The sequence below is a fragment of the Salvelinus namaycush genome, chromosome 13, assembly GCF_016432855.1.
Source record: "Salvelinus namaycush isolate Seneca chromosome 13, SaNama_1.0, whole genome shotgun sequence".
Classification (NCBI taxonomy): domain Eukaryota; kingdom Metazoa; phylum Chordata; class Actinopteri; order Salmoniformes; family Salmonidae; genus Salvelinus; species Salvelinus namaycush.
The window spans coordinates 34,207,530-34,234,059 of record NC_052319.1 but is presented as its reverse complement, the minus strand read 5'-3'; the positions used below and the strand labels follow the sequence as shown (position 1 = coordinate 34,234,059).

Genomic DNA, 26,530 nt, shown 5'->3' with positions numbered 1-26,530 from the left:
CTAACTGCTGTAGTATGCAGTGATGGAAGAGAGTAATATCTCCATTCTAATCATCCTGGTTTCAATGCTTCACAGCTTAAAGTCCAATCAGGTGTTCAGGTTCCAGTACTAATGATTCCTACTTAGCAATGGCTATCACAAACACACAAATAAAAAAAAGATCATCAAGGACAATAACCACCCAAGCCACTGCCTGTTCACCCCGCTTCCATCCAGAAGGCGAGGTCAGTACAGCTGCATTGAAGCTGGAACAGAGAGATTGAAAAACAGCTTCTATCTTAAGGCCATCAGATTGTTAAACAGCCACAACTAGCACAGAGAGGTGGCTGCTTACCTACAGACTTGATATCATATTATTGGCCACTTTAATAAATGGAACACTAGTCACTTTAAATAATGCCATTTTAAGAATGTTTACATATCTCGCATTACTCATCTCATATGTATATACTGTATACTGCATCCTTCACTACCTATTCTTTACTATCTATTGCATCTTAGCCGCTCTGTCACTGCTCATCCATATATTTTATACTTATATATTCTCATCCCATTCCTTTACTAGATTGTGTGTATTAGGTTTTGTTGTGGAACAGTCTTCTTTTCACCTCAGTCAACACCTGATTTAGACGTTCTCCAGCGATGTTTGAACTTTTACTGTTGAAAAGCGATATCCCAAATATAAATACAGTAAAGTACACACACTACAAGGTAAAAAAGCCCATCACAATAGGTGGTCCAGGTATTTCATGACAAGTGGGGGGGTGGACATTTCCTCTTTGGTTCTCTATTGCTCCTCTACTGTTCCTCAACCGAGACATTGCAGATTCACATCAGACCTACTCCTGGAAGTTTGTAGTTGTCTAAAAACACTATTATCAGGAATCAAGGTAAGACCCAGGTGCAGACCGTGTCGAAGTAACAATGTTTATTACAGCAACAGGGGCAAAGGTACAGGACGCCAGGCAGGTTCAGGGTCAGGTCAGGCAGAGGTCGGTAATCCAGAGGTGGGGCGAAGGTACAGGACGCCAGGCAGGTTCAGGGTCAGGCGGGTTGCCATACAGGGTCAGGATAGGCAGAGGTCAAAAACCAGGAGGACGAGAAAAGAGAGACTGGGGAAAAGCAGGAGCTGAATACAAAAATGCTGGTTGACTTCACAAACAAGACAAACTGGCAACAGACAAACATAGAACACAGGTATAAATACACAGGGGATAATGGGGAAGATGGGCGACACCTGGAGGGGGGTGGAGAAAAGCACAAAGACAGGTGAAACAGATCAGGGTGTGACAACTATTTTGCTCAAAAGTTGTTTTTACCCTTCAGTTTGTGTTTACTGTATTTATAGACGGGGAAACGGTTTTCAACAGTAAAACTTCAAACCTCGCTGGAGGATGTCTTTAATTGACTGAAAGGCGTTACATTGGTGGGAAAGGCAGGGTTTAACAATTTGAGGGAGTCTCCTAGTGAGGGACAAGTCGACTAGCTGTGGTCTGATATGGGGAAGTGGAGGATGGGAGTCATGGGTTCAGGTAGTAAGCTTGAGCGACAGTTTGGTTTAAGTAGTAAATTGGGTTTAAGTGACAGAAGGGTCTTTGTTGGGATGGGAAGGACTGTCCCATAGGGGGAGGGAAAAGGGGTGGGGGTGTAAAGAGACAGTGGGGGGCAGAGTCATATATATATATAGAGAGAGAGAGAGTTGGGCCAATGCGCATTGTCTGAACGAAAGCGGCAATTTCTCTTCCATAGCCGTTGCTAAGTGAATATTGACGCTTCCACGTTGTGCTGGTAGTTTTCTAAACCTATGAAGATGTCCAGTGAAAGCAGATATGCAACTTGTTGACGCCACAACACAGTACTGCCTTGGATTCCCATAATTATCCCAAATGCTGATCAATAAAAATGTCTGTTAAACACAAAACACTGCTCTGTTGTGATTGTTTACAGCAAGAATGAAGGCGCTAACATGGCAGCCGTTCTAAAACCTGGCCCCCCTCTCTATATGATTCTGGTTGGGGGTAGGGGGTGTTTTTGGGGTGAGGGCGTTGTTGAGCTGTTGTACTACTGGCAGGTGTGGCCTGCCTCCTGCTGCTGCAGCACCATCTCATCTATGCGTCCCTGCCATTTGTCAATGGTGGTGAAGATCTGGGCTGAGGTGATGGGGTACGTGTAGCGCTCCCTGTCCATCCCCTGCTTGTCAATCATCACCATGTTGAAGTTATTATGGGAGATCTGGAGCAGTAACCTAGACAACAGACATCAACACTTCCATCAGGTCAAGGCTGAACACACAATGGTCAGTCTGAAGAATGCTGTGAAAATTAGTTGTAGGTTTGTTATGAATGATGATGGTGTGTGTGTGTGTGTGCGCGCACCTGAGTTGTAGGGCCAGCCCTGGAGGGATAAGTCTGTGGTGGATACGGCCGATCTGTGCTGGGTAAATCCCCACCAGCTCAATCACTGTCACATGCCTGAGGTCCAGACCACACTGGGCATGCTGGAACATGCACGCACAAAAGCGCACACACACACACACACACACACACACACACACACACACACACACACACACACACACACACACACACACACACACACACACACACACACACACACACACACACACACACACACACACACACACACACACACACACACCCACCCACCCATTAATATCGTAAACACACAAATAACATTGTACACACACTAGCACAGAACATGAAAATGCACTCACATAGACATTTCACTGAATCTATCACATGGACAGTTAAGGGCGAGGTTGGAATGACTCACAACATATGACAAGAGTCACGTCTTTCGTGACACTTTTAAAGGTCAGGCCTTTTAAAGGCCGCTACCCTTTAATAGCTTTTTATGGCAGAGAATCCTCCAAACAGCCTGAATTTACAGAGAGCACTGGCCTTTTTTACTCTGCGCCATGACATTTTCTGTTTAGCAGGAACTGTGGCACTACACACCCCATCAGCACAACCACTTCAAACACACACATTCTGCTGCGGCACTCAATAAGCAGAATTTTACCTACTCTCCCACCCAGTCTCTCCTTTCTCTCAGCCTCCCTCCCTCCCTCCCTCCCTCCCTCCCTCCCTCCCTCCCTCCCTCCCTCCCTCCCTCCCTCCCTCCCTCCCTCTCCATCTATTCCTCTATCCCTCCCTCTCCCTCCATCCCTCTCCCTCTGTCCTCCTTCCCTCTCTCCCTTCCTCTCCATCTATCCCTCCATCCCTCCCTCTATCCCTCCATCCCTCTCTCCCTCACTTGTAGGTCAGTCATCTGGAACCTGTAGTAATGATTGGAAGCAGTGGGAGCAGAGATGATGAGGAGGCGTCGTTTCTCATAGAACTGGTCCAGCAGACCTGAGGCCGTACGCACCCCCACGTTGATGTTCATAGCTGTGACATGACATAATAAAACACTATATACCATTGCATCATATCACATCATCATATTTTATGAACGTAAATTATGTTATTTTTTGAAACAGTTGAATTGCAATTGCCAATAAAAAATATATATATATTTATTTCATTGCTGTTTTACTCTGTACTGGTCTTGTTGCTAGAAACATTGTTAGCCAATTACCCAGAGTGTATAAGAAGTGCTATGTGGAGTGTCACTATATTACACAATACAATAGAAGTATAATACACCTCTATTAGACATTATAAACTGGGTGGTTCAAGCCGTGAATGCTGATTGGCTGACAGCCGTGGTATATTTAAGCAATAAGGCATGAGGGGTGTGGTATATGGTAACCAGTTTCTGATAACAACAAGGCACCTCTGGGGTTTGTGTTATATGGCCAATATACCACGGCTAAGGGCTGTATACAGGCACTCCGTGTTGCGTCGTGCTTAAGAACAGCCCTTAGCCGTGGTACATTGGCCATATATCACAAACCCCTGAGGTGCCTTATTGCTATTATAAACTGGTTACCAATGTAATTAGAGCAATAAAAATAACTGTTTTGTCCTACCCGTGGTATACAGTCTGATATAACACGGCTGTCAGCCAATCAGCAATCAGGGCTTGAACCACCCAGTATATTACAGGCCATATACCACGGGTATGACAAAACATATATTTTTTTACTGCTCTAATTATGTTGGTAACCAGTTTATAACAGCAATAAGGCACCTCGGGGGTTTGTGGTATATGGCCAATATACCACACCCCCTTGGGCCTTATTGCTTAAATAACCCACATGAGTATGTGTGACAGACAGTGCTGGTCGATTTCAGAGCAGGCGGTATTGATCCTCTGGATCTCTGTGATCGATCGACAGCCCACCCTGGCCGAGGGAGACATGCCCATTTTCACCTCCAGTGAACCCCTCAGCACCCCTAACCACCGCTTCACTACTGCTAAACACAACATGGTGGATGTGTCATGTACGTTTGTGTGGTGTGTGTGTGTGTGTGTGTATATGTGTGCACAGACACGTACCTGCACAGTTGGTTTCCGTGACAGACAAGGTGGGACCGTACTGGCACACCCTCGCAGTGCTGCCCTGCAGCTCATACCCTCCTGTACACTTGAACTCACAGGTTGCTCCATAGTTATTACCATCGCTATCACACTTCATAAAACCGTTGTCTGGGGGGGTCATGGGGCTGCAGCGATGCACTGGTGGCACAAAACAGATTCAGAAAGCCACTTTCACAGGAAAAATGTGTAAGTTATGTGATTGTTCCTTCAAATGTTGTCAGAACATTGCCCCAGTAAATTTCAAACTGGCCCTAATGTTGGGGGGTCACCTCGTACTCTGACAGAGAAGCGGCAGCTGCCCTTATTCCCTGCGCGGTCGTAGACGGTGTAGGACATCTTATGGAGACCCTCAGGGAAGTGTCCAGGAGGCTTCCCTTTCAATATAACACTGTAAAAAGCCTCAGTCAAATACTATACTGTCTCAATAGTGCTGAAGCCTAACTTAAGATTTACCCTACTATTACTGCTGCTACTACTACTATTCATTTGGCAATTAAACCTTTTTTACTTCCTGAGAGTCAGATAAACTGATGGATACTATTGTTATATCTCTGCGTGCAGTTTGAAGGAAGTTGCTAACTTCCGCTATGTTGCGCTAACACTAGTTAGCAATGGCACATGAAACTATCTTCAGACTGCACGCAGGGCATACAAATGGCATCCATGAGCTTATCTGACTCTGGGTAAGTAGAACAAGGGCTTAATTGCCAAAATCTCTCAATATTCCTTTAATACTACATGTTAAAGGAAGGGGTTAAGGGTCAGGGGTCAGAGGTCAGACTGACTCGGTGAGGATGCCGTCAGCCGTGTCCTTGCCCTCTGGTGTGTCCCAGGTCACCCTGGCTGTGAGCCTGCTCGGCTCTGCTGTCTTCTCCTTCAGGTTAGGACACTTTATTACTGGGCCGTCAACATCTACCAGAGAGGGGGGGGGAGAAGTAGAGAGAGGGGGAAGTAGAGGAGAAGAGGAGATGTCGGGAGACAGAGACAGGAGAGAAACAGGAAGAGAGAAAAATAAAAAGGAAAACTGTTATCCAGAGTGATCCCCCTGTTCTGTTCCGCGATGTTGTGTCCTGTCTATGTAACAGGGCTGAATCTAGACAAGAGAAGCTATTGTCACCGCAGACCAGGACAATCAATATCATTTCACTAGAGCAGAAAGCACTCTACTCCATCACAGCTATGTGTGTCAGTGTGTGTGGGGGTGTATGTGTGTGTGTGTGTATTACACAACCTGTTCTTCTAAATCACTCAAAAAGTCCAAATCTGACTTTCTTGGATAAAAGAACATGCAATATGATGTATTGTCTTGAACGTCAGTGATAATTTTTGCGTCTCAGGCTTAGCCACAAACACACACACACACACACACACACACACACACACACACACACACACACACACACACACACACACACACACACACACACACACACACACACACACACACACACACACACACACAATTCAGCCATGCTTATAATTACATAAACACAGTCATTGAACATCTACTTTCCCTGTGAGATTGCTAGTTGTCTGCTGGGCGTAATTTGCTGGTGGGGATGAGGAGGGAGGAATCTGAATCTCACCATATCCATCGTCAGTAATGAAGACAAGCTACAGTGAACAATGTCTCCACAACTGCATTAACAAATCACACACCATCTTAATTAAAATGTGTTAGCATACGAGATGCTACTCCAGTTGTTCTGAGACTGGGTCATAGTTCATAGTGTGTCATGCTTGAGCTAGCAGCACAGGCTTATGGTTACTCACCCTTACACTGTGTGTGTGTGTGTGTGTGTGTGTGTGTGTGTGTGTGTGTGTGTGTGTGTGTGTGTGTGTGTGTGTGTGTGTGTGTGTGTGTGTGTGTGTGTGTTTGACTTAGGTCTTAGATCTTCATTAAACTATATTACAGCCTCTTTCCCACAGAGCAGTAAGTCATTAAATCAGTCAGGATTCAGAGTGAATGTGATTTATCATTTAATTGATCCCATATTCTAGAGAGCAGCCTATATGCAGCTGTTAAACTGTGTGGGGGTTGGAATTAGGATGTGGCTAAATTCAATGTGCTTTTGACGTGGAAAACTCAAAAATAATCACATAGCTACAAACACACACACACACCACAAACACACTGTACATCTGTAAATGCACGCACGCACGAACACACACACACACTCTCTGACTCACCCACACAGACGCTCTCTCCTGAGGTCCAGGTCTTGTGGTACTGGCAGGTGACAGTATTGGGCCCCTTCAGACTGTATCCAGGGGAGCAGAAGAACTCACAGCGGGAGTTAAGGTAGGAGCCGTCTGAACACGTATAGCCCCCGTTCGCAGGCATCTGCAGCTTAGGACACCGGATCTCTGACAGAGAAACAAAAATGAATAGTCCATACATGTCTGATTGTCAGGTAGATGGTCAGGTAGCTGGACACAAACCTCTATTTTTGGTGTAGAGGTGTGTGTCCAGTGATGTTGTGTCTTGCCAGTAGTACAGGTGTGTGTGTGTGTGTGTGGTGGTCTCACCCCTGCAGGCGTAGTTCCCTGACCAGTGTTTGCTGGCCATACACACCACCTCTGCGTGTCCATGCTGCATCTCGTAACCCCTCTTACAGCGGATCTTACAGCGCGATCCCATCACGTTACCATAGTATTCCCCGCCGGGACTCCGACAGCTCACATCGCCGTGCTTCACCTTGATGGGGGCGCACCAAGTGGTCCCTAAAAACAGGGGTGGGAAGGGAGTAAGAGGGAGAATTACAGTGCATTCGGAAGTATTCAGACCACTTGACTTCTTCCACATTTTGCTACGTTACAGCCTTATTCTAAAATGGATTAAATAAATGTTTTTCCTCATTAATCTACACACAATACCCCATGATGACAAAGCGAAACAGGTTTTAGACATTTTTGCACATTTATAAAAAGAAATTCAAACAGAAATACTTTATTGACATAGGTATTCAGACCCTTTGCTATGAGACTCGAAATTGAGCTCAGGTGCATCCTGTTTCCATTGATCATCCTTGAGATGTTTCTACAATTGATTGGAGGCCACCTGTGGTAAATTCAATTGATTGGAAATGATTTGAAAAGGCACACACCTGTCTATATAAGGTCCCACAGTGGACAGTGCATGTCAGAGCAAAAACCAAGCCATGAGGTTGAAGGAATTGTCCGTAGAGCTCCGAGACAGGATTGTGTCGAGTTCTGCAGCATTGAAGGTCCCCAAGAACACAGTGGCCTCCATCATTCTTAAATAGAAGAAGTTTGGAACCACCAAGACTCTTCCTAGAGCTGGCAAGCCCGGCCAGACTAAGCAATCGGGGGGAAAGGGCCTTGGTCGGAGAGGTGACCAAGAACCCAATGGTCACTCTGACAGAGCATCAGAGTTCCTCTGTGGAGATGGGAGAATCTTCCAGAAGGACATCAATCTCTGTGGCACTCCACCAATCAAGCCTTTATGGTAGAGTGGCCAGACTGAAGCCATTTTTCAGTAAAAGGCACATGACAGCCTGCTTGAAGTTTGCCAAAAGGCACCTAAAGGACTCAGACCATGAGAAACAAGATTCTCTGGTCTGATGAAACCAAGATTTAACTATTTCGCCTGAATACCAAGCGTCACGTCTGGAGGAAACCTGGAACCATCCCTATGGTGAAGCATGGTGGTGGCAGCATCATGCTGCGGTGACTAGTCAGGATCGAGGGAAGGACCTCAGGCTGGGGCGAAGGTTCAACTTCCAACAGGACAATGACCCTAAACACACAGCCAACACAAAGCAGGAGTGGCTTCAGGACAAGTCTCTGAATGTCCTTGAGTGGCCCAGCCAGAGCCTGGACTTGAACCCAATCGAACATCTCTGGAGAGGCCTGAAAATAGCTGTGCATTGACGCTCCCCATCCAACCTGACAGACCCAATATAATAATAATAATAATACGACTTGAGGCTGTAATCGTTGCCAAAGGTGCTTCAACAAAGTAAAGCGTCTGAATACTTATGTAAATGTGATATTTCAGTTTTTTATTTGGAATACATTTGCAAAAATGTCTAAAAATCTGTTTTTACTTTGTTATTGTGGGGTATTGTGTGTAGAATGATGAGGGGAAAAAACTATTTAATCCAGTTTAGAATAAGGCTGAAACGTAACAAAATGTGGAAAAAGTCAAGCAGTCTGAATACTTTCCGAATGCACTGTATACCATTCATTTAAAAGAGTGAAATAAAACCTACTGGTTCAGCTATCCATCCATAGAAAATATAAATATTATTTTTGCATCAATGTAAATAAACTAGGGTTGTGTGGACATCCATGTTTTCTTACCTTACACACAGACTCTCTTAATTTTAGAGATAGCAGGCACTGACTTACCCATAGCAACATACATAACCTATACCCACTGACCACAGGACAGTGTTTACAGCATAGACTAGAGAGGTAAAAGCTGCAGTGCTAGTGTTCACCCACCAATCAATCACCACAGGTAGATAGACAGATACAATGGGTTTGTCACTTACCATAGTCCACACTGACATAATAAGAAATGTAGCCAGGAAGTGCCGCGGGGCCAAATGGATTACCAGGACGTGTAATAATCGTGAGGGATAAAGATTTGTCAGAAGAAAACTGAAGTTGCCTAATCTTTCCTCTGCCAGTTGGACCACTCTATCCATCCCTCAAACGCTTGTGTAAAGATTCCTTTAGAGAATGTGAAGTTTGAGGGGACACCAGGTTCGTATTCCAGGGAAATAAAATCTGCAGTGCATTTCCCGCTGGCTCGGAACACACACACACACACACGTCCTTGTACGCACACATACACACTCTCAAACACACACTCTCTCAAACACACACTAGCCCAGGCTAATCTCCAGCTGGACAGGAGCTGGTGTGTGTTTGTGTTGGCTATATCTCCTGAGTAAGAGAACACAAAACTATATTTGCATCTCTACAGAGGAGAAAGAGTTTGGTTTGGCCTAGAGGGTAAGGTTCCATGTCCAACTGACCTCAATGAGAAGCTGGAAGTTAGTTTGACATAATTATGTCAGTTTGTAAAACACTGTGAACGGATGCAGAATATCGGCATCTTGTGGAAAGAAAATGAACCCAAGTGAAGACATCACATTGCTCGGCTATTCCCCCATGTTTTTAAAAAGTAAAAAGTTATTGCTTTGCGTTTCAGAGACTTACGTCAACCCTAAACTCTCCTGCATGTTGAAAGCGAGTGTCTGAGAGTGTGGAAAAGTGTGAGAGCATGTGGCAGCAAAGCTTGATCAAAGCATTCACCTCCATTTCTACGAGCATACGTGTCTTCATCATCTCCATAGACATAGTAGGCCGACCCTGGGAAAAGGGAGAAGAAAGCAGCTAGTCACCAGGCAAGGAGAGAGCAAGGCTGTGTTCAGGATGAGAGTAGGGCTGCATTCAAAGGGTTTAGCAACGTTTCAAAACATGACGTAGGCCTCATCTTTGAGCAAGAGTTTGGGTTGGATTTTACTGGTGTTTTGCAAGAGGGAATTATTAAATCAAGGCTATCACTGTTGGAAAACATTGCTGAGCTATTCCTCCAAAGAGAACCCCAGAGGTTGGACCATACGAGAGATCTCTTGAAAAGGGGTGACAGGTAGCCTAGTGGTTAGAGTGTTGGGCCAGTAACTGAAAGGTTGCTGGATCAAATCCCTGAGCTGACAAGGTACAAATCTGTTGTTCTGCCCCTGAACAAGGCAGTTAACCCACTGTTCCCTGGTAGGCTGTTGTAAATAAGAATTTGTTCTTAACTGACTTGCCTAGTTAAATAAAGGTTACACAACACACACACAGAGAAGATAAACCCCATGGGAGCCTTTCTCCCCAGCAGGTTTCCTCTTAATGGAACTTTGCTCTAAAACCAGTGGTGCAATAGCCACCTCACACTGGGTTCACATTCAGTAAGCATGAATGTGACCCAGGGTGTTGTTGTGCGGTCACCAACATACTTACTGTGATATTGGTTTCCTCTTCTTCTTGGTCACTGATATGAGAGAGATAGAAAGATGACAGCAAAGAATGGCCTTCAATTGCTTTTACCTGTCAAGTTCTTTGATAATAGTTGTCAAAAGGAAAGAAGATAAGAGTATTGGGACATCACTTGTCAAGCAGACAATGCTTCGCTGTCACAGCAAAATTACTGCATGATCCAGAACTTTCTGCTTCAAAATTATACATAACCATTCAATGGAAAATAAAAGAAGAGTGACATGGGGGAGAGAGAATGGGTGATAGAAGAGTGAGGAGATGGGGGAGAGAGAATGGGTGATAGAAGAGTGAGGAGATGGGGGAGAGAGAATGGGTGATAGAAGAGTGAGGAGATGGGGGAGAGAGAATGGGTGATAGAAGAGTGAGGAGATGGGGGAGAGAGAATGGGTGATAGAAAAGTGAGGAGATGGGGGGAGAGAGAATGGGTAAGGGGAGTGACCAGCTGAGGACGTCATGGACCCCAGCCCAGTATGAATCTGTCCCCTGTTCTGAATCCTTGAGGGACATAACAGACAGAGAAGAGTTTCACTCCTGCTACAGCCACAAGTTCTCCGCCCTATGGGTGTACACGTCAGCCACATGTCCATCAATGGCTGTCTGATATTCTAATTACATTCTGTCACTGAGACGTGTGTCGGACTTTCCTCTCCTCAACGTGGCTTTTCTGTCAAACGAACACGACCTGTCTGGAACAGAAATCACAAGGGTTTGATGTTCCTCAAGGGGGAATTCTTTCACCGCTGCGGTCTGAGGAGAAGCTAGATGACTGCTGCAGTGCACCCTTCTTTACTTTGTGCCTCCAGCTCTGTCAACACACACACACACACACACACACACACACACACTGCAGTTTTAGCAGTCAGATCACACTGCTATTGAGGACATCCTCACACAGACTTTGATCCGATTTAGCTGGCTGAGGGGAAATCTCAAGCTTGCAGACAATTCACTGCCTACAGTGAGGTTGTATAATATGAACTTACATAGTACAAGCACCCCACACCATGGATATACACATCTCTACTGGGCTTGGTTATGGAGCCATAACAACAGATAATAGAGTCAAGCTAACACAAACATAGGCCTTCATTTCTGTCTCTACCGAGACTGTTCTACATATTGCTATCCTGCTTCAATAATGAAAGTTCTGTTCGGAAAACCTAATTTCCTAGTTTTGTTTTTCCGTAATAAATAGACTCCTACATGGGCCTTACTGACATACACCATACCAGCAGAGCCAGCACAGAGCCTATGGCAGGGGATATTTCCCCAGATACAGAGCTCCACATGCACATCCTTAGAGACAGCCAGGTAGACTGACACTCACATCCCATCCAGGGAACTGCAGCAGAGGGCCTAACACATTATTATAGACTGTCAATCTCTCTCTCTCTCCCTCCCGAAGGGATCTCACAATATCTTACAATAAAGCTGACTCCAGAACAGCCAGGAGTAAAATAACACTTTGATTGACTTGAAGCTATCTCATCCACATCATCAACACGAGCCAGCCTTGAATGCAAGCTGATATGCTGAAAGGTTGACAGTATAAAGGTTCCTTCTATTACTTATTTCCCATTTGGTTAACATCAGTGAGTGAATACAGGCTAGATCCTGATCATACAAGATCAAAGAAAGAGACAACTTACATCCACTCCAAATGGTATGTCTCTCAGATAGCATCCCGACCTTAGCGCTCTCTTTCTTTCTCTCTCTCTCCTCTCTTATTTTTTTTTCTTCTCTCACAGTGAAAACGGCTCTTCAGAGGGTGGAAAGACGTCAGAGAGAACAGAGTGTTGATACAATAGAGAGAGAGAGAGAGCGAGAGAGAGGCTCTCCTGTCAAGCTCAGAGAACAACAGGACCATAGGGAACACAAACGGAGGTTCCAATCAGATCAATAATGTAGAAACATGCCAGGAGGGGAACTGAATAGATAGTACAGACAGCCTCTGTTGTTTTATCTGGGAACAAGGCAACAGTAAACACGGGCCAATTAGTAACAATTATTCAAACGTATGTTGTGTGGATTAATGAGAGAGAGAAAACATATATACTGTATATGCTTGTTCAATGTTTGGTGGGGGACAAACAGTCCCTCACTGTAGCTCAAACGGGACAGGAGACACCAAAAGTATGTGGACACGTGCTCGTCGAACATCTCATTGGGCATTAATATGGAGTTGGTCCCCCCTTTGCTGCTATAACAGCCTCCACTCTTCTGGTAAGGCTTTCCACTAGATGTTGGAACATTGCTGCGGGGACTTGCTTACATTCAGCCACAAGAGCATTAGTGATGTCAGGCATTGATGTTGGGTGACTAGGCCTGGCTCGCAGTCAGCTTTCCAATTCATTCCAAAGGTGTTTCGATGGGGTTGAGGTCAGGGCTCTGTGCAGGCCACTCAAGTTCTTCCACACCGATCTCAACAAACCATTTACGTATGGACCTCGCTCTGTGCACAGGGGCATTGTCATTCTGAAACAGGAAAGGGCCTTCCCCAAACTGTTGCCACAAACTTGGAAGCACTGAATCAACTAGAAAGTAATTGTATGCTGTAGAGTTAAGATTTCCCTTCACTGAAACTAAAGAAAACATCCCCCAGACCATTATACCGCCTCCACCAAACTTTACAGTTGGCACTATGCATTCGGGCAGGTAGCGTTCTCCTGGCATCCGCCAAACCCAGATTCTGGGACTGCCAGATGGTGAAGCGTGATTCATCCCTCCAGAGAACGAGTTTCCACTGCTCCAGAGTCGAATGGTGGTGAGCTTTACACCACTCCAGCAGACGCTTGGCATTGCGCATGGTGATCTTAGGCTTGTGTGCGGCTGCTCGGCTATGGAAAACCATTTCATGAAGCTCCCGACGAACAGTTATTGTGCTGACGTTGCTTCCAGGGGCAGTTTGGAACTCGGTAGTGATGCAACCGAGGACAGATTATTTTTACGCGCTACGTGCTTCAGCACTTGGTGGTCCCGTTCTGTGAGCTTGTGTGGCCTACCACTTTGCAGCTGAGCCGTTGTTGCTCCTAGATGTTTACACTTCACAATAACAGCACTTACAGTTGATCAGGGCTGTTGATGAACTGACTTGTTGGAAAGGTGCCATCCTATGACGGTGCCACATTGAAAGTCACTGAGCTCTTCAGTACGGGCCATTCCACTACCAATGTTTGTCTATAGAGATTGCATAGCTGTGTGCTCGATATTATACACCTGTCAGCAACAGGTGTCCACTCATTTTAAGGGGTGGCCACATACTTGGAATTTCAGTTGATTACCATAGCAACCCCTTGGGCCAATCAGTGTGTCACGTTCTGACCCTAGATCTTTTGTTATTTCTTTGTTTTAGTGTGGTCAGGGCGTGAGTTGGGTGGGTTGTCTATGTTAGTTTTTCTATGATTTTCTATTTCTGTGTTTGGCCTGATATGGTTCTCAATCAGAGGCAGCTGTCAATCGTTGTCCCTGATTGAGAACCATATTTAGGTAGCCTGTTTTCTATTGTGTTTTGTGGGTGGTTATTTTCAGTCTTTGTGTGTCTGCACCAGATAGAACTGTTTCGGTTGTTTCTTTGTTGTTTTGTTATTCAGTGTTCAGTTTTGATTATTATTAAATATCATGAACACTTACCACGCTGCACCTTGGTCCTCACCTTCTTCCACCGACGACAGCCGTTACACAGTGTAAATGTCATATCTCTATGGCAAGACGCATCATTCAATCAAGTTTTGTCAAAATCGGGCCAGTGGTGTCTGAGGTATCGCGTTTGATTAACGTACGTACTATCATACATGCAAACGGACGGAAACAGATCCATAACCGCCCCCCCAATCAGAAACACATAGACTGAAGACAGCGGAATGGTTCTACCATCTCTTTCTCTCTGCCTATGTGCACATGTTCCTCAACCAGTGGCGTGTATTCATGGATGCTAAGAGAAACCAGGCTTCCCCAGTAAAGTTTACCAAGAAAAAAACATTCAAAATATGAGTTTCAGAAATATCTTTCAATTCGCAAGAGGCTGAATATATCTCAACGGAGAAAGCATCCAAGCGAACAAAATTGCGCCCCTCTGTGTCAGTATGTGTAGCGTATCTGATGCTGTCTGATCAAAATGAGTATGACATTGTTGCCGCCTGTAGCATTGAATGCAAGGGAAGCCAGCGAGCATTTGGCCTCCCTTGATAAAAAAGTATAAAATAATAGTCAATCAACTTTGAGCTAAACTGAGTGAGCTTAGCTTTGAAAAAAAGTGTCAAGGAAAGTGCTTCACACCAATCACATCACATCAAAAGCCAAAGGTGGAATTGGAATTGAAAAATTTAATTGTTGCATCATCTCGTTGTGTCGTTGTCCTCGGGTGGCTAGCTAGTTAGCTAAAATTGTCCCTTTCCTAAATTAGTCCTGGATGGAGATAGGGATTTGGACTTGTGGTTTTACTTAATTCTCTGTACTGGCCAATGATTATAACGGCGATTCTGATCCAACCATAAATTCATACATTGTGCCTCTGGCCTGACAGGATGGAAGTTCAACATGTAGCTAGTAGGCTAATGTTAATTAGTTGGGTCATCGTTACCAATAAAAGGAAGTTAGGCTAGTAAGCAAGAACTTTAGCCAGGTAGCCTAGGACAACAAAAACTAAAAGTGTGTACTGTATGACAGAGTCATAGAACGTTTAGGCAACATGAAAGAGAGGAGGATGGCATTGGCATTTTTCAACAAGTAGGGTGAGTCAACATGTTTTTTTTTTCTACTTTCATGCACGCACACACACACACACACACACACACACACACACACACACACACACACACACACACACACAAACACGCAGAAAATGGAAAGGCACATCATATTTAGCATATGTTGATTGGACTAAATCGTTATTGGTATCTTTTAGATGTATCTTTAAGGTGATTAGATGATGTAGAAATGTTGAAGTTGAAATGACGCTGGAATAGTTGAAGCAGCTCGTTTTCTTTGCGACTTGTGGTAACTCTCCATGGTTCTAAATCAATAGTTGTTTAGTATTCAGAAAATGTTGGAAACATTAACTTGATTGACCATGCTGTAGGTCATGTAACTGTTTGTTCCATGCAATATGTTTTGTGGACTTCACCGGACTTCATGTTGCTCTGGTTTTGTGATGAAACAAATGTGTGGTTGAATTTATCATGCCACTGTGTCTTCTTATTGTCTCAGCGTTAGGCCTATACAGTGCCTTCGGAAAGTATTCAGACCCCTTGACTTTTTCCACATTTTGTTAGGTTACAGCCTAATTCTAAAATGTATTTTTTTTCGACACACAATACCCCATAATGAGAACGCAAAAACAGGATTTTTGACATTTTGACTAATTTATATATATTAAAAAAACATGGGTATGACACTACAAGCTTGGCACACCTGTATTTGGGGAGTTTCTCCCATTCTTCTCTGCAGATCCTCTCAAGCTCGGCCAGGTTGGATGCGGAGCGTTGCGCACAGCTATATAATAAGGTAATAAGGTATTTCTGTTTTTAATACATTTGCAAAAATGTCTAAAACCTGTTTTTGCTTAGTCATTATGGGGTATTGTGTGTAGATTTCTGAGTATTTTTATTTATTTAATTTAATCCATTTTAGAATAAGGCTGTAATGTAACAAAATGTGGAAAAAGTCAAGGGGTCTGAATACTTTCTCGAAGGCACTGTATATCATTGTCACAAGGCATATGAACTAACAGGTTAAAGAACAAACTATGCAATTATCACAACACAAAATCGAGGTTGTAATATGGATTTTCCCCCCTGGCTTGACTTCCCTGGTGGTTTTACACACACCGCTACTGTCCTCAATCAACCCCTCACTATCTCCTTCTCTTTCTCTCTCTAACATCACATGCTCACCGACACCTTTCTTATTGCATCAATCACTCACTCTCTCACTGTCATGCACTCTCTTTCTCTCTCTCTCTTTCATCATGCACAATGTGAAGAACCAATACTTCTGCCATTTCAGTAGTATTAAAGGCGTTGCATGGTCAATCTCAATTGGCTGTACAGCATTTACGGTGATAAGGCCTCTGCAAAAGTCAGGGCATTCATACTTCTTGCGCTGAGCAGTTGAGCTGAGCTGTTGTGAAGGATGTTGTCGAGGAAGTGAGTTTGTGTTTATATAGGACCTCCCGCCCCCACCTACCGTCAACCAATCATGTCAATGCTGAGCTATACGGAGTCCTCCACATCATTACAAAATTTGGGAGACACACGGTGATGCGATACAGATATCTATTTGGCCTCTGAATGCCCCCAGAGGCTCCACAATTGCGTTACACCCTCCACATGGATCAAGCATAAAGCATAAATTGGCTTTCAGTAAACTGTCCGGCTTAGAGATTGCCCTAGGTTACATCACACTTTGTTATAACTAGTTATTGGGGGGAAACCGATACAGTTACATATCGCAATATTATTCTGTATGATATTATTTGATACTTTAGTGTTAGGTAGTGCTATTTGTCTCTCTTGTCGTGATGTGTGTTTTGTCCTATATATATATATATATATTTTTAATCCCAGCCCCCGTCCCGCAGGAGGCCTTTTGCCTTTTGGTAGGCCGTCATTGTAAATAATAATTTGTTCTTAACTGACTTGCCTAGTTAAATAAAGGTTAAATAAAAAATAAAAAAATGTTTGGAACATCAAATCGCAATAAATCAAAGTATTGAATCGCAATACATCTAGAATCTTAAGAATCGCGATACATATTGTATCGGCACCTAAGAGACCCAACCATCAAACACTTCCCTTGCCAGTTGCCACCCACCTTCATATAATGCCCAGGAGGTAACATCAACACTCAGCCTGTCTCTCAGTATAGACACCTCAATGTACTGTACACTACCATAGGAAAGAGAGGCTGACAAATAAAGACTAGAAAAACCCAAACCATCCCTCCTCCCCTTCTCAACCCCCTTTAACACACACATATGCTGCCACATAAACAAAGAGTCTAACTAACAACCCCTAAACCAACACCCTTGTTAAATCAACGCTCCATTAACACCACACACACACCAGTGACATCAGTTTCAGCTATCTGAGTCCGTTTGACTAGCTGTGTTTACCCTGTCAGTGTAAATCTACAGTAATTCCAGTGGCGCTTGTATGTACTTGTTCCAGCCTGTGGATCAGACAGAAGTGGTGAGCTGTGCCACCACTGAACAAGACATTTCAATCTCCAACACAACACCCTCACACACTCAATCTCTCTCTCTCTCTCTATTTGACAAACCGCTATCTTTGGTATGGGCATCCATTGCATATATACGCCGTGACACACATACACTAGAAATGGGGGCAGAAATAGATATAGTTACATGTTGGGATGTTATTTTTGACGATATATCGTATCGTTTGGACAATATCACAATACTATTGTTGCGGTCGTTTGCTGTATCTGCACTAAAAGTCAAGTATATCTTCTTATCAGCACTTTTATTTCCATGACTGATCAAAACTCGTTTTCTCATGGCTCTCCCTTGTCCCTCTGCAACAGACAGATGCTCTCTTGTCCTTCTGCAGCAGACATATGTTGAACAATATGTAGTGCTGAACGATTAGTACTTTTTGAGGTCGGTTCGGTTTCAGTTCGATTATTAAAAAATAATCACAGTTTTCATTTAGATTATTATATTTTTTTTTTTTACATTAAATGCATTATGAATCAATGACATTAAAATTATTTTAGAAATTTTTAATGGAAAATCCAAATAAAAAAATTGTGAACATTCAATTGACCAAACATTGAACATATTCCAATGTCTCTGTCTGGTCCACATTGGGTAGACATCAACAAAAAAATAGGAAATTACTATGAAATATTTAAATATTTCAGTTGTGTATATTGCTTAGTTTTTAGTTGATGACTTTATTATTTTTCATTCCTTAAAGTCATCATCTGATCTCTGTGTCACGGTTGTGTGTAGAGACGGCCAAGGCGCAGCGTGCTCTGAGTTCCACATCTTTCTTTTTTTGTGAAATTTACAAAACAAAAGGAAACAAACAACGAACCGTAACATAAGAGGTGCTACATGCACTAACTCAAAAACAAGATCCCACAAAACAGTGGGGAAATGGCTGCCTAAATATGATCCCCAATCAGAGACAAAGTTTGGAGGCCTGATGCGTGGCACCGGACTGGTGACACGCACTTCAGGGCGACTGCGGGGAGGAGGCACAGGACTTACTGGACTAGGGAGGCGCACTGGAGGGAAAGTGCGAGGAGCAGGCACAGAACGTACCGGACTAGGGACACGCACTTCAGGGAAAGTGCGAGGAGGAGGCACAGGACGTACTGGGCTGTGGAGGCGCACTGGAGACCTGGTGCGTAGAGCTGGCACAGATGGTGCCGGGAACGATGACACACTCCGCACGGTGAGTGCGGGCAGCTAGCACAGGACGTACTGGGCTGTGGAGGCGCACTGGAGACCTGGTGCGTAGAACCGGCACACATGGTACTGGACAAATGACACGCTCCTTGGGACGAGTATGGGGAGCTGGCACAGGTGGCATCGGATGGCTAACACGCTCCTCAGGGCGAATGCTGTGCATACTACGCCAAACCAACAGCTCTCTTGCTTCACTCTCCTCCAATTTATCCAACAACTCCTCGATGGTCTCTAACTCACCCCTCCGTTCACTCTCCTCCAATTTATCCAAAAACTCCTCGACGGTTTCTGACTCACCCCTCAACTTCGCCGACCACCCCTTGTGCCCCCCAAAAGAATTTGGGGGCTGCTTCTTGGGCTTGCGTCGTGGCCGCAAACCCCGGCGTTGTCGCTGTCCTTCCTTCACCGCTTGCGTCTGCTTCCATGGAAGGCTTTCGTCTCCTGCCATTATCTCTTCCCAAGTCCAGGATGTCCTTACCTCCTGGATATCCTCCCAGGCCCAGGATACCCTCTCCTCCTGTGCACGCTGCTTGGTCCGTGAGTGGTGGGATCTTCTGTCACGGTTGTGTGTAGAGATGGACCAAGGCGCAGCGTGCTCTGAGTTCCACATCTTTATTTTTTTGTGAAACTTACAAAACAAAAGGAAACAAACAACGAACCGTAACATAAGCGGTGCTACATGCACTAACTCAAAAACAAGATCCCACAAAACACAGTGGGGAAATGGCTGCCTAAATATGATCCCCAATCAGAGACAACGATATACAGCTGCCTCTGATCGGGAAACATACCAGGCCAACATAGACATACAATAACCTAGATAACCCACCCTAGTCACACCCCGACCTCACCAACATAGAGAATAAAAGGCTCTCTATGGTCAGGGTGTGACACTCTGCTCAGGCATTAGCAGCCAGACAACATTCTCTGTGCTTCCCACACTGTACTGTCTTAGTCAGAGCTGTTTGACACGCTGCAGAGCTGTCTGACAAAATCCTTTTACTACTTCTTTAATAAGATAAGGCACACTTTCACAAACTGTCTCTATCCCCCTCTCTCATTGTTGTGTTGTGTATATTCCTCTGTCATGCGGTCTATGCGGCCTGTGTGTATCTAGCCTAACGTAAAAGTGTATCCATCTCCATCCTAGACGGAAAAAAACAGGTGCAATGGATTATGGTCATTGTAGTTAATTACCACGTTTCTGTGTCGAACAAGGTTCGTAGAAAATAGTAAAAATAAAGAAAAACCCTAGAATGAGTAGGTGTTCTAAAACTTTTGACTGGTAGTGTATATGTATTTCCCCCAAAATATATGGGGGATTGAAAGTGATACAGACAATTACATTGATGGGAGCTAAAAATCTATCTGCAATATTAAAGCTGATCTACCCCCTAAAAAAAGTGTGCAAGGCAGTATTACATTTGTCACTGTCTGTCCATGTGTCACTGTCTATCACCTACATGTTTTATCTCACCTGTGTGCACCTACGTTGTAAACTTTCATTCATAGGCTAGGTTATAGCAACCTCATGATGGGTATAGGGCAAATTCGAGTATCATATAGTAGCCTAAACCTATCGATGATACATTGAGCTGGGTGAATGGAATATGAATGACAGTCATCCAATATGCTGTAATAGAAATAAGGCCATGGTCATGGGAAAACAATCGTCCTCCGTCATGTTAAACAGCACCGATGTCACGCCCTGACCTTAGAGATAATTTTTATGTCTCTATTTTGGTTGGTCAGGGCGTGAGTTGGGGTGGGCATTCTATGTTTTTGCTCTATGTTTTCTATTTCTATGTGTTTGGCCGGGTGTGGTTCTCAATCAGAGGCAGCTGTCTATCGTTGTCTCTGATTGAGAACCATACTTAGGTAGCCTTTTCCCACCTGTGTTTTGTGGGTAGTTGTTTTCTGTTTTGTGTTGCTGCACCTTACAGGACTGTTTTGTTTTCGTTTCACTCTCTTTGTTATTTTGTTTAGTGTTTCTGTTCTAATAAAAATAACATGAACACTTGCCACGCTGCGCTTTGGTCCGATGACTACTCTTCATCCGAAGACGAATATCGTTACAACCGACCACCACTGACGTTGGTAATTAGTGGTTAACACCAAAAACACACAAAAAAAAAAATCACAAAGAATTAACACCAAAAAATTAAATAAGTTGGTTAATCACTCAGCACTAACAATATGTTTGGAACATCTAATTGCAATAAAATCCCAGTATCGAATCGCAATACATATAGAATTGTGAGAATAGCAATACATATGGTATTGGCACCTAAGTATCGTGATAATATCGTATCGCGAAGTCCCTGGCAATTCCCAGCCATAGTGTACACCCATGCACACAAACTCTTATCTGGTCCCATCCTGTCTTTGAACTTATCTCAGCTTCTCATTACTCCCCAGTAAATGTTTCACCGCAGGCTACTGTCCCTGCCCTGTTTGCACTTGTCTATCTGAAAGATGTGTGTGTGTGTGTCTGTGCACCCTGCACGCATGGTGTAACCTTCCTAAGATGAAAGAATACTAAATGGCATCACATCCATCAATCAGCATATAACAACAATAATGAGCTCCATCCCATCATGGCGTAGGGTCAGTAGTTAATCAGTGGTATGCTATGGACTGTTGACGGTTTGATTCCATCTGATACATGGTCCTCCTGTCACCCTCGTCTATATGGCAGCCCCCCGCACCTCTCTGATTCAGAGGGGATGGGTTAAATGCGGAAGACAGTTCAGTTGAATGCATTCAGTTGTACAACTGACTAGGTATCCCCCTTTCCTTTCCTTTACCCTCCGGAGACCCTGCAGTCTTACTCTTATCAAACAAAAACATCTAGCACGTTTCAGAGACTGACTGCACATATCTGAAGGGTTCTGTGTGCAGCGAGCTATGAAACATGAGGAGGGAGTCCGAGCAAATGTGCGCTTAGTCCGAACACAGGAGCCCTTGTGTGGCTTGTGACTGCCCCGACTTCCAGGAGCTATGGGCTCTGATTGTAGGGCACTGAAGCTCCAAATATTGTCACACTGGCCTGGAATGTATTTGGGAAATGTTGACTGGAGAGGTAGAATTATCTAGGCTACTGGATCTAAGAACTTCAACGTGATTCGCTTCTGTTGGGTGACAGAAATCACAGACAGAAATCACAGTTATAGGCTGACCACACCGCTCACGTTGCTTGCGTGAGCGTTGTAAAATAAATGTAGAAATCTATGTTATTCAATTATTGCACCCACACTGCTCGCACGCGTCAACGAGCGTCTGCGTTGCCAAGGGCTAAAATAGAAGTCCTTTCTATTTCTGACGCAGATCGTGCTGAAAGTCCTGCCTCTCCCATCTCATTGGTTTATAGAAGCAGGTACCCACGTGCCATGTCCTCATTGGTTATACCCACGTGGGTGATTGAAAGACGAACTGTGTTGCCGGTCGGTGTAGTAATACTATGAAAGTTTAGATGCCAATCACCATATAAGTTCAAATATGAAAAAGCCTGGAAGGAGGAGACATGACTAGAAACGATTCGGTTGACCGTTTTATGTGTGGATTAATTGTCGGAGTAGAGGACTTTGTGCATTTCAGGTAAAATAACAACTCAATATTTATATCCCAGGACAAATTAGCTAGCAACAGCAAGCTAGCTAAATTGGACAAATTAGCTAGCAAGTGCAAGCTAACTAGCTAAATTGCCATAAATGTTTAATGCTTTTCGACCTGTTCCCAAATTAATGTAATTGGTTCAGAGTTTGTTTTGATATTTTAACCTGCGTGTCGTTTGGTGTAGGGGGACAAAATAAATGTATGCACGATGGTGCACGCGCACAGCCGGTTTGGGTTCCGTGTTACGCCTCGATCATACCGATAGTGACACACAAAATGTGACGCATTATCTGGATATGTATGCAACAAAAGTTCAACATTCAACTTCTGCTAACATTTCTGTCAAGCCGTCTACGAATACAATTTGAGCAAACGTTTGATAAATCGAACGTAATCACCACACAGAGCGCACTGCAACTGCCTTTGCAAAGCAATGCTGCAAGGCAAACAGCGTTCCATTGAAAATGAATGTACTTCTGGTGTACCAAAATGCAACTGAAAAAGAAAAGGAGAGCCGCACTCTCTAGCTCAGATGCAATAATTGAATAACCTAATAACCAACGTTTCGACAGACAAGCGGTCTTCATCAGGGTACCAAAATACATCACACTGTCGGTGTGATCGAGGCGTTAGGTCACGACACTGTCGGTGTGATCGAGGCGTTAGGTCAATACTCCTAGGCACGTTTTATTCACAGATCTCCTCGGTAAAATAATGGACTGTTCAACTCATTATGGATATTGTAAAATAGTTACTTTGCATGGCAAAAGAACTTGAAGGATTTCGAATAATAAATGTTTATATAACCTGAGGCACGAAGGTAAACAAAGTCCCCGAGTAGAATGCTGGCTTTAGTGTTAATCCCTCCACGTAAACAGAAATGTGGCTCACCAAACAATAGCAGTTGGATATAGCAGATAATTAATGCGCAATAAACTAATCAATTGCAACAACCGCTACCCAAGTCATTCAAATTCCAACGCAGTCATGTATGTCTAAAAACGTTTAGTTTGTACGGACCATGTCCGTTTGGACACTCGTGGGTTAACTAAATCCCTCTGATCCGCGGGATGGAACATATATGCCATTCCTTACCTTCATAGTCTAAACTGAAGCAGAACTGGACATACACGAACAGAGACACTACCAGCCAGGTGTCCATATTCACGCACGGGACACCCTTCAACATCTTTGGAAAGTATAAGAACACTTCCATCGCATTCAAACTTTCCAAAGACCCGCCTACTGCTCCAGAAACGAGAGGATTTTCCTCCGTCCGAAAGGATCCTAATGGAATCTGGCCTGAGCCTCGTCACAGCTGAGTGAAGCAACACTGAACTATAGCCCCTGCAACCCATTCAAACAAATCAGTAGAAAATAAAACAAAGTGACTCAGAATAGCTTACGCATTTAGGTCTAGTTGCCAGTGTTGCTGGGGCAGTAGCCTACATTCCCCAAGTTATAAAAACACTAAAAGCCCAACCTAATAAAAGCATCTCAAACACCTAAATGATACCTCAATGCTGGACATACAGTATACACAAACACACATACACCCCACTGGGCACAGACATCATTTCAACATCCATTTGGTTGAGTTGTCAACTAACGTGAATTCAACGTGAAATCAACATTAAAAAATGCACCATGTCATTGGATTTAGGTGAAAAGTTGGGTGAAAAAAAAAAGGAAATTCCCTTAACTTAAGTTGATTACATTTTGCAAATCCAATCAGTTTCCCACGTTGATTCAACATCACATTGAATTGTTTTGTTGACATGACGTGGAAACAATGTTGATTCCCGATAGTTGTTGCCCAGTGAGGTATGGCCTTGGCTCCCTGACAGTTCTCTCTAGTGTTGTTAGGGGTGTCTCCACATAAAGGTGTTAAAGTGCTCCTTGTCTTCACAGGAAACAGGAGAGCGGAGTGTGAGCCAAATAGAGCTTCTGTGCAGCCGCCTCTATAATAACATTAACACCCAACCAGGCTGAACTAGCCTGTGAAGCGCCCAATCAGCTCACAGAAGGCCACACCAGGCCAAATCACCCATGTTACTCATGAGTGTGTGTGTGTGTGTGCGTGTGCGTGAGCACGTGTTTGTTTCCTCTACATGTACGGCAGAAATTGATGTTTTAGATTCCAGCAGTGGATCCCGTCTTCTGTTGGCTCCAAGTGTCTTTCCAGACAATCATAGTACATTCATCCATAATTAGGGTATAATGACAGTATACTAACTCTACAGGTTAATCATACCCTATCACCTAGGAATAGAGACAGAACAATCCAATTTTACTGCCTTCGGAATGTATTCAGACCCTTTGACTTTTTCCACATTTTGTTACATTCCAGCCTTATTCTAAAATGGATGAAATAAAAACATTTCCTCAGCAATCTACACACAACAAAATAAAATAAAATAAAACAAAATAAAAAACAGATACCTTATTTACATAAGTATTCAGACCCTTTGCTATGAGACTCGAAATTGAGCTCAGGTGCATCCTGTTTCCAATGATCATCCTTGAGATGTTTCTACAATTGATTGGAGTCTACCTGTGGTAAATTCAATTGATTGTACATGATTTGGAAAGGCACACACCTGTCTATATAAGGTTCCACAGTTGACAGAGCAAAAACCAAACCATGACGTCAAAGGAATTGTCCGTAGAGCTCCGAGACAGGATTGTGTTGAGGCACAGATCTGGGGAAGGGTACCAAAACATTTCTGCAGCATTGAAGGTCATCAAGAACACAGTGGCCTCCATCATTCTAAAATGTAAGAAGTTTTTCCAGAAGGACAACCATCTCTGCAGCACTCCACCAATCAGGCCTTTACGGAAGAGTGGCCAGACAGAAGCCACTCCTCAGTAAAAGGCACTCCTCAGTAAAAGGCACATGACAGCCCGCTTGGAGTTTGCCAAAAAGCACCTAAAGACTCTCAGGCCATGAGGAACAAAATTCTCTGTTCTGATGAAACCAAGATTGAACTCTTTGGCCTGAATGCCAAGCGTCACATCTGGAGGCAACCTGACACCATCCCTACGATGAAGCATATTGGTGGCAGCATCATGCAGTGAGGATGTTTTCAGTGGCAGGGACTGGGAGACTAGTCAGGATCGAGGCAAAGATGAACGGAGCAAAGTACAGAGAGATCCTTGATGAAAACCTGCTCCAGAGAGCTCAGGACCTCAGACTGGGGCGAAGGGTCACCTTCCAACAGGACAATGACCCCAAGCACACAGCCAAGAAAACACAAGAGGTGCTTCAACAAAGTACTGAGTAAAGGGTCTGAATACTTATGTAAATGTGATATTTACATTTATTTATTTTTAATAAATTAGCAAACATTTCTAAAAACCTGTTTTTGCTTTGTCATTATGGGGTATTGTGTGTAGATTGATGAGTAAAAAAACTATTTCATCAATTTTAGAATAAGGCTGTAACCTAACAAAATGGGGGAAAAGTCAAGGGGAATGAATACTTTCCGAAGTCACTGTATATTTATAAACTAGGTTCGAGCCCTGAATGCTGATTGGCTGACAGCCGCGTTACAACAGACCATATAGCACGGGTATGACAAAACATAACTTTTTACTGCTCTAATTACATTGATAACCAGTTTATAATAGCAATAAGGCACCTCTGGGGTTTGTGATATATAGCCAATATACCATGGCTAAGGGTTGTATCCTGGCACTCCGCGTTGCGTTGTCCCTAAGAACACCCCTTAGCCGTAATATATTGGCCATATATTTAAATATCTTATTATATATATTTTACTGTATTTTATTTATTTTACTACAGTATATATTTTCCTAGATTACATCACACAGTGGATTCTTTAAAGAATACATTTTTAATCCTAACTCATGAGTCCTGTGAAGTTCTCAATTTATCTTTATTTTAGAAAAATATTTACATATTACAATTCAGTTCAGTATAGTGTATGAGTACAC

General features: G+C 43.7%; 1 protein-coding gene across 2 annotated transcripts; it reads right to left on the bottom strand.

The window, feature by feature from the left end:
• Positions 1–1,193: 1,193 nt before the first annotated feature.
• LOC120058465 (sushi-repeat-containing protein SRPX-like) lies at positions 1,194–23,881 on the bottom strand. 2 transcript variants are annotated; one of them, XM_039007139.1, is made up of 10 exons: positions 23,669–23,880; positions 9,796–9,852; positions 7,036–7,230; positions 6,697–6,873; positions 5,292–5,418; positions 4,776–4,894; positions 4,465–4,644; positions 3,277–3,410; positions 2,376–2,497; positions 1,194–2,245 (listed from the first exon to the last, which is right to left on the bottom strand). In XM_039007139.1, exons 1-10 carry the CDS (start codon positions 23,787–23,789, stop codon positions 2,062–2,064), a joined length of 1,416 nt encoding a protein of 471 aa, XP_038863067.1. In that variant the 5' UTR covers positions 23,790–23,880; the 3' UTR covers positions 1,194–2,061. The 2 variants fall into 2 exon arrangements, with proteins under 2 accessions (XP_038863067.1, XP_038863068.1); XM_039007140.1 differs by lacking the exon at positions 9,796–9,852 and having other exon boundaries at positions 23,669–23,881.
• Positions 23,882–26,530: the final 2,649 nt, after the last annotated feature.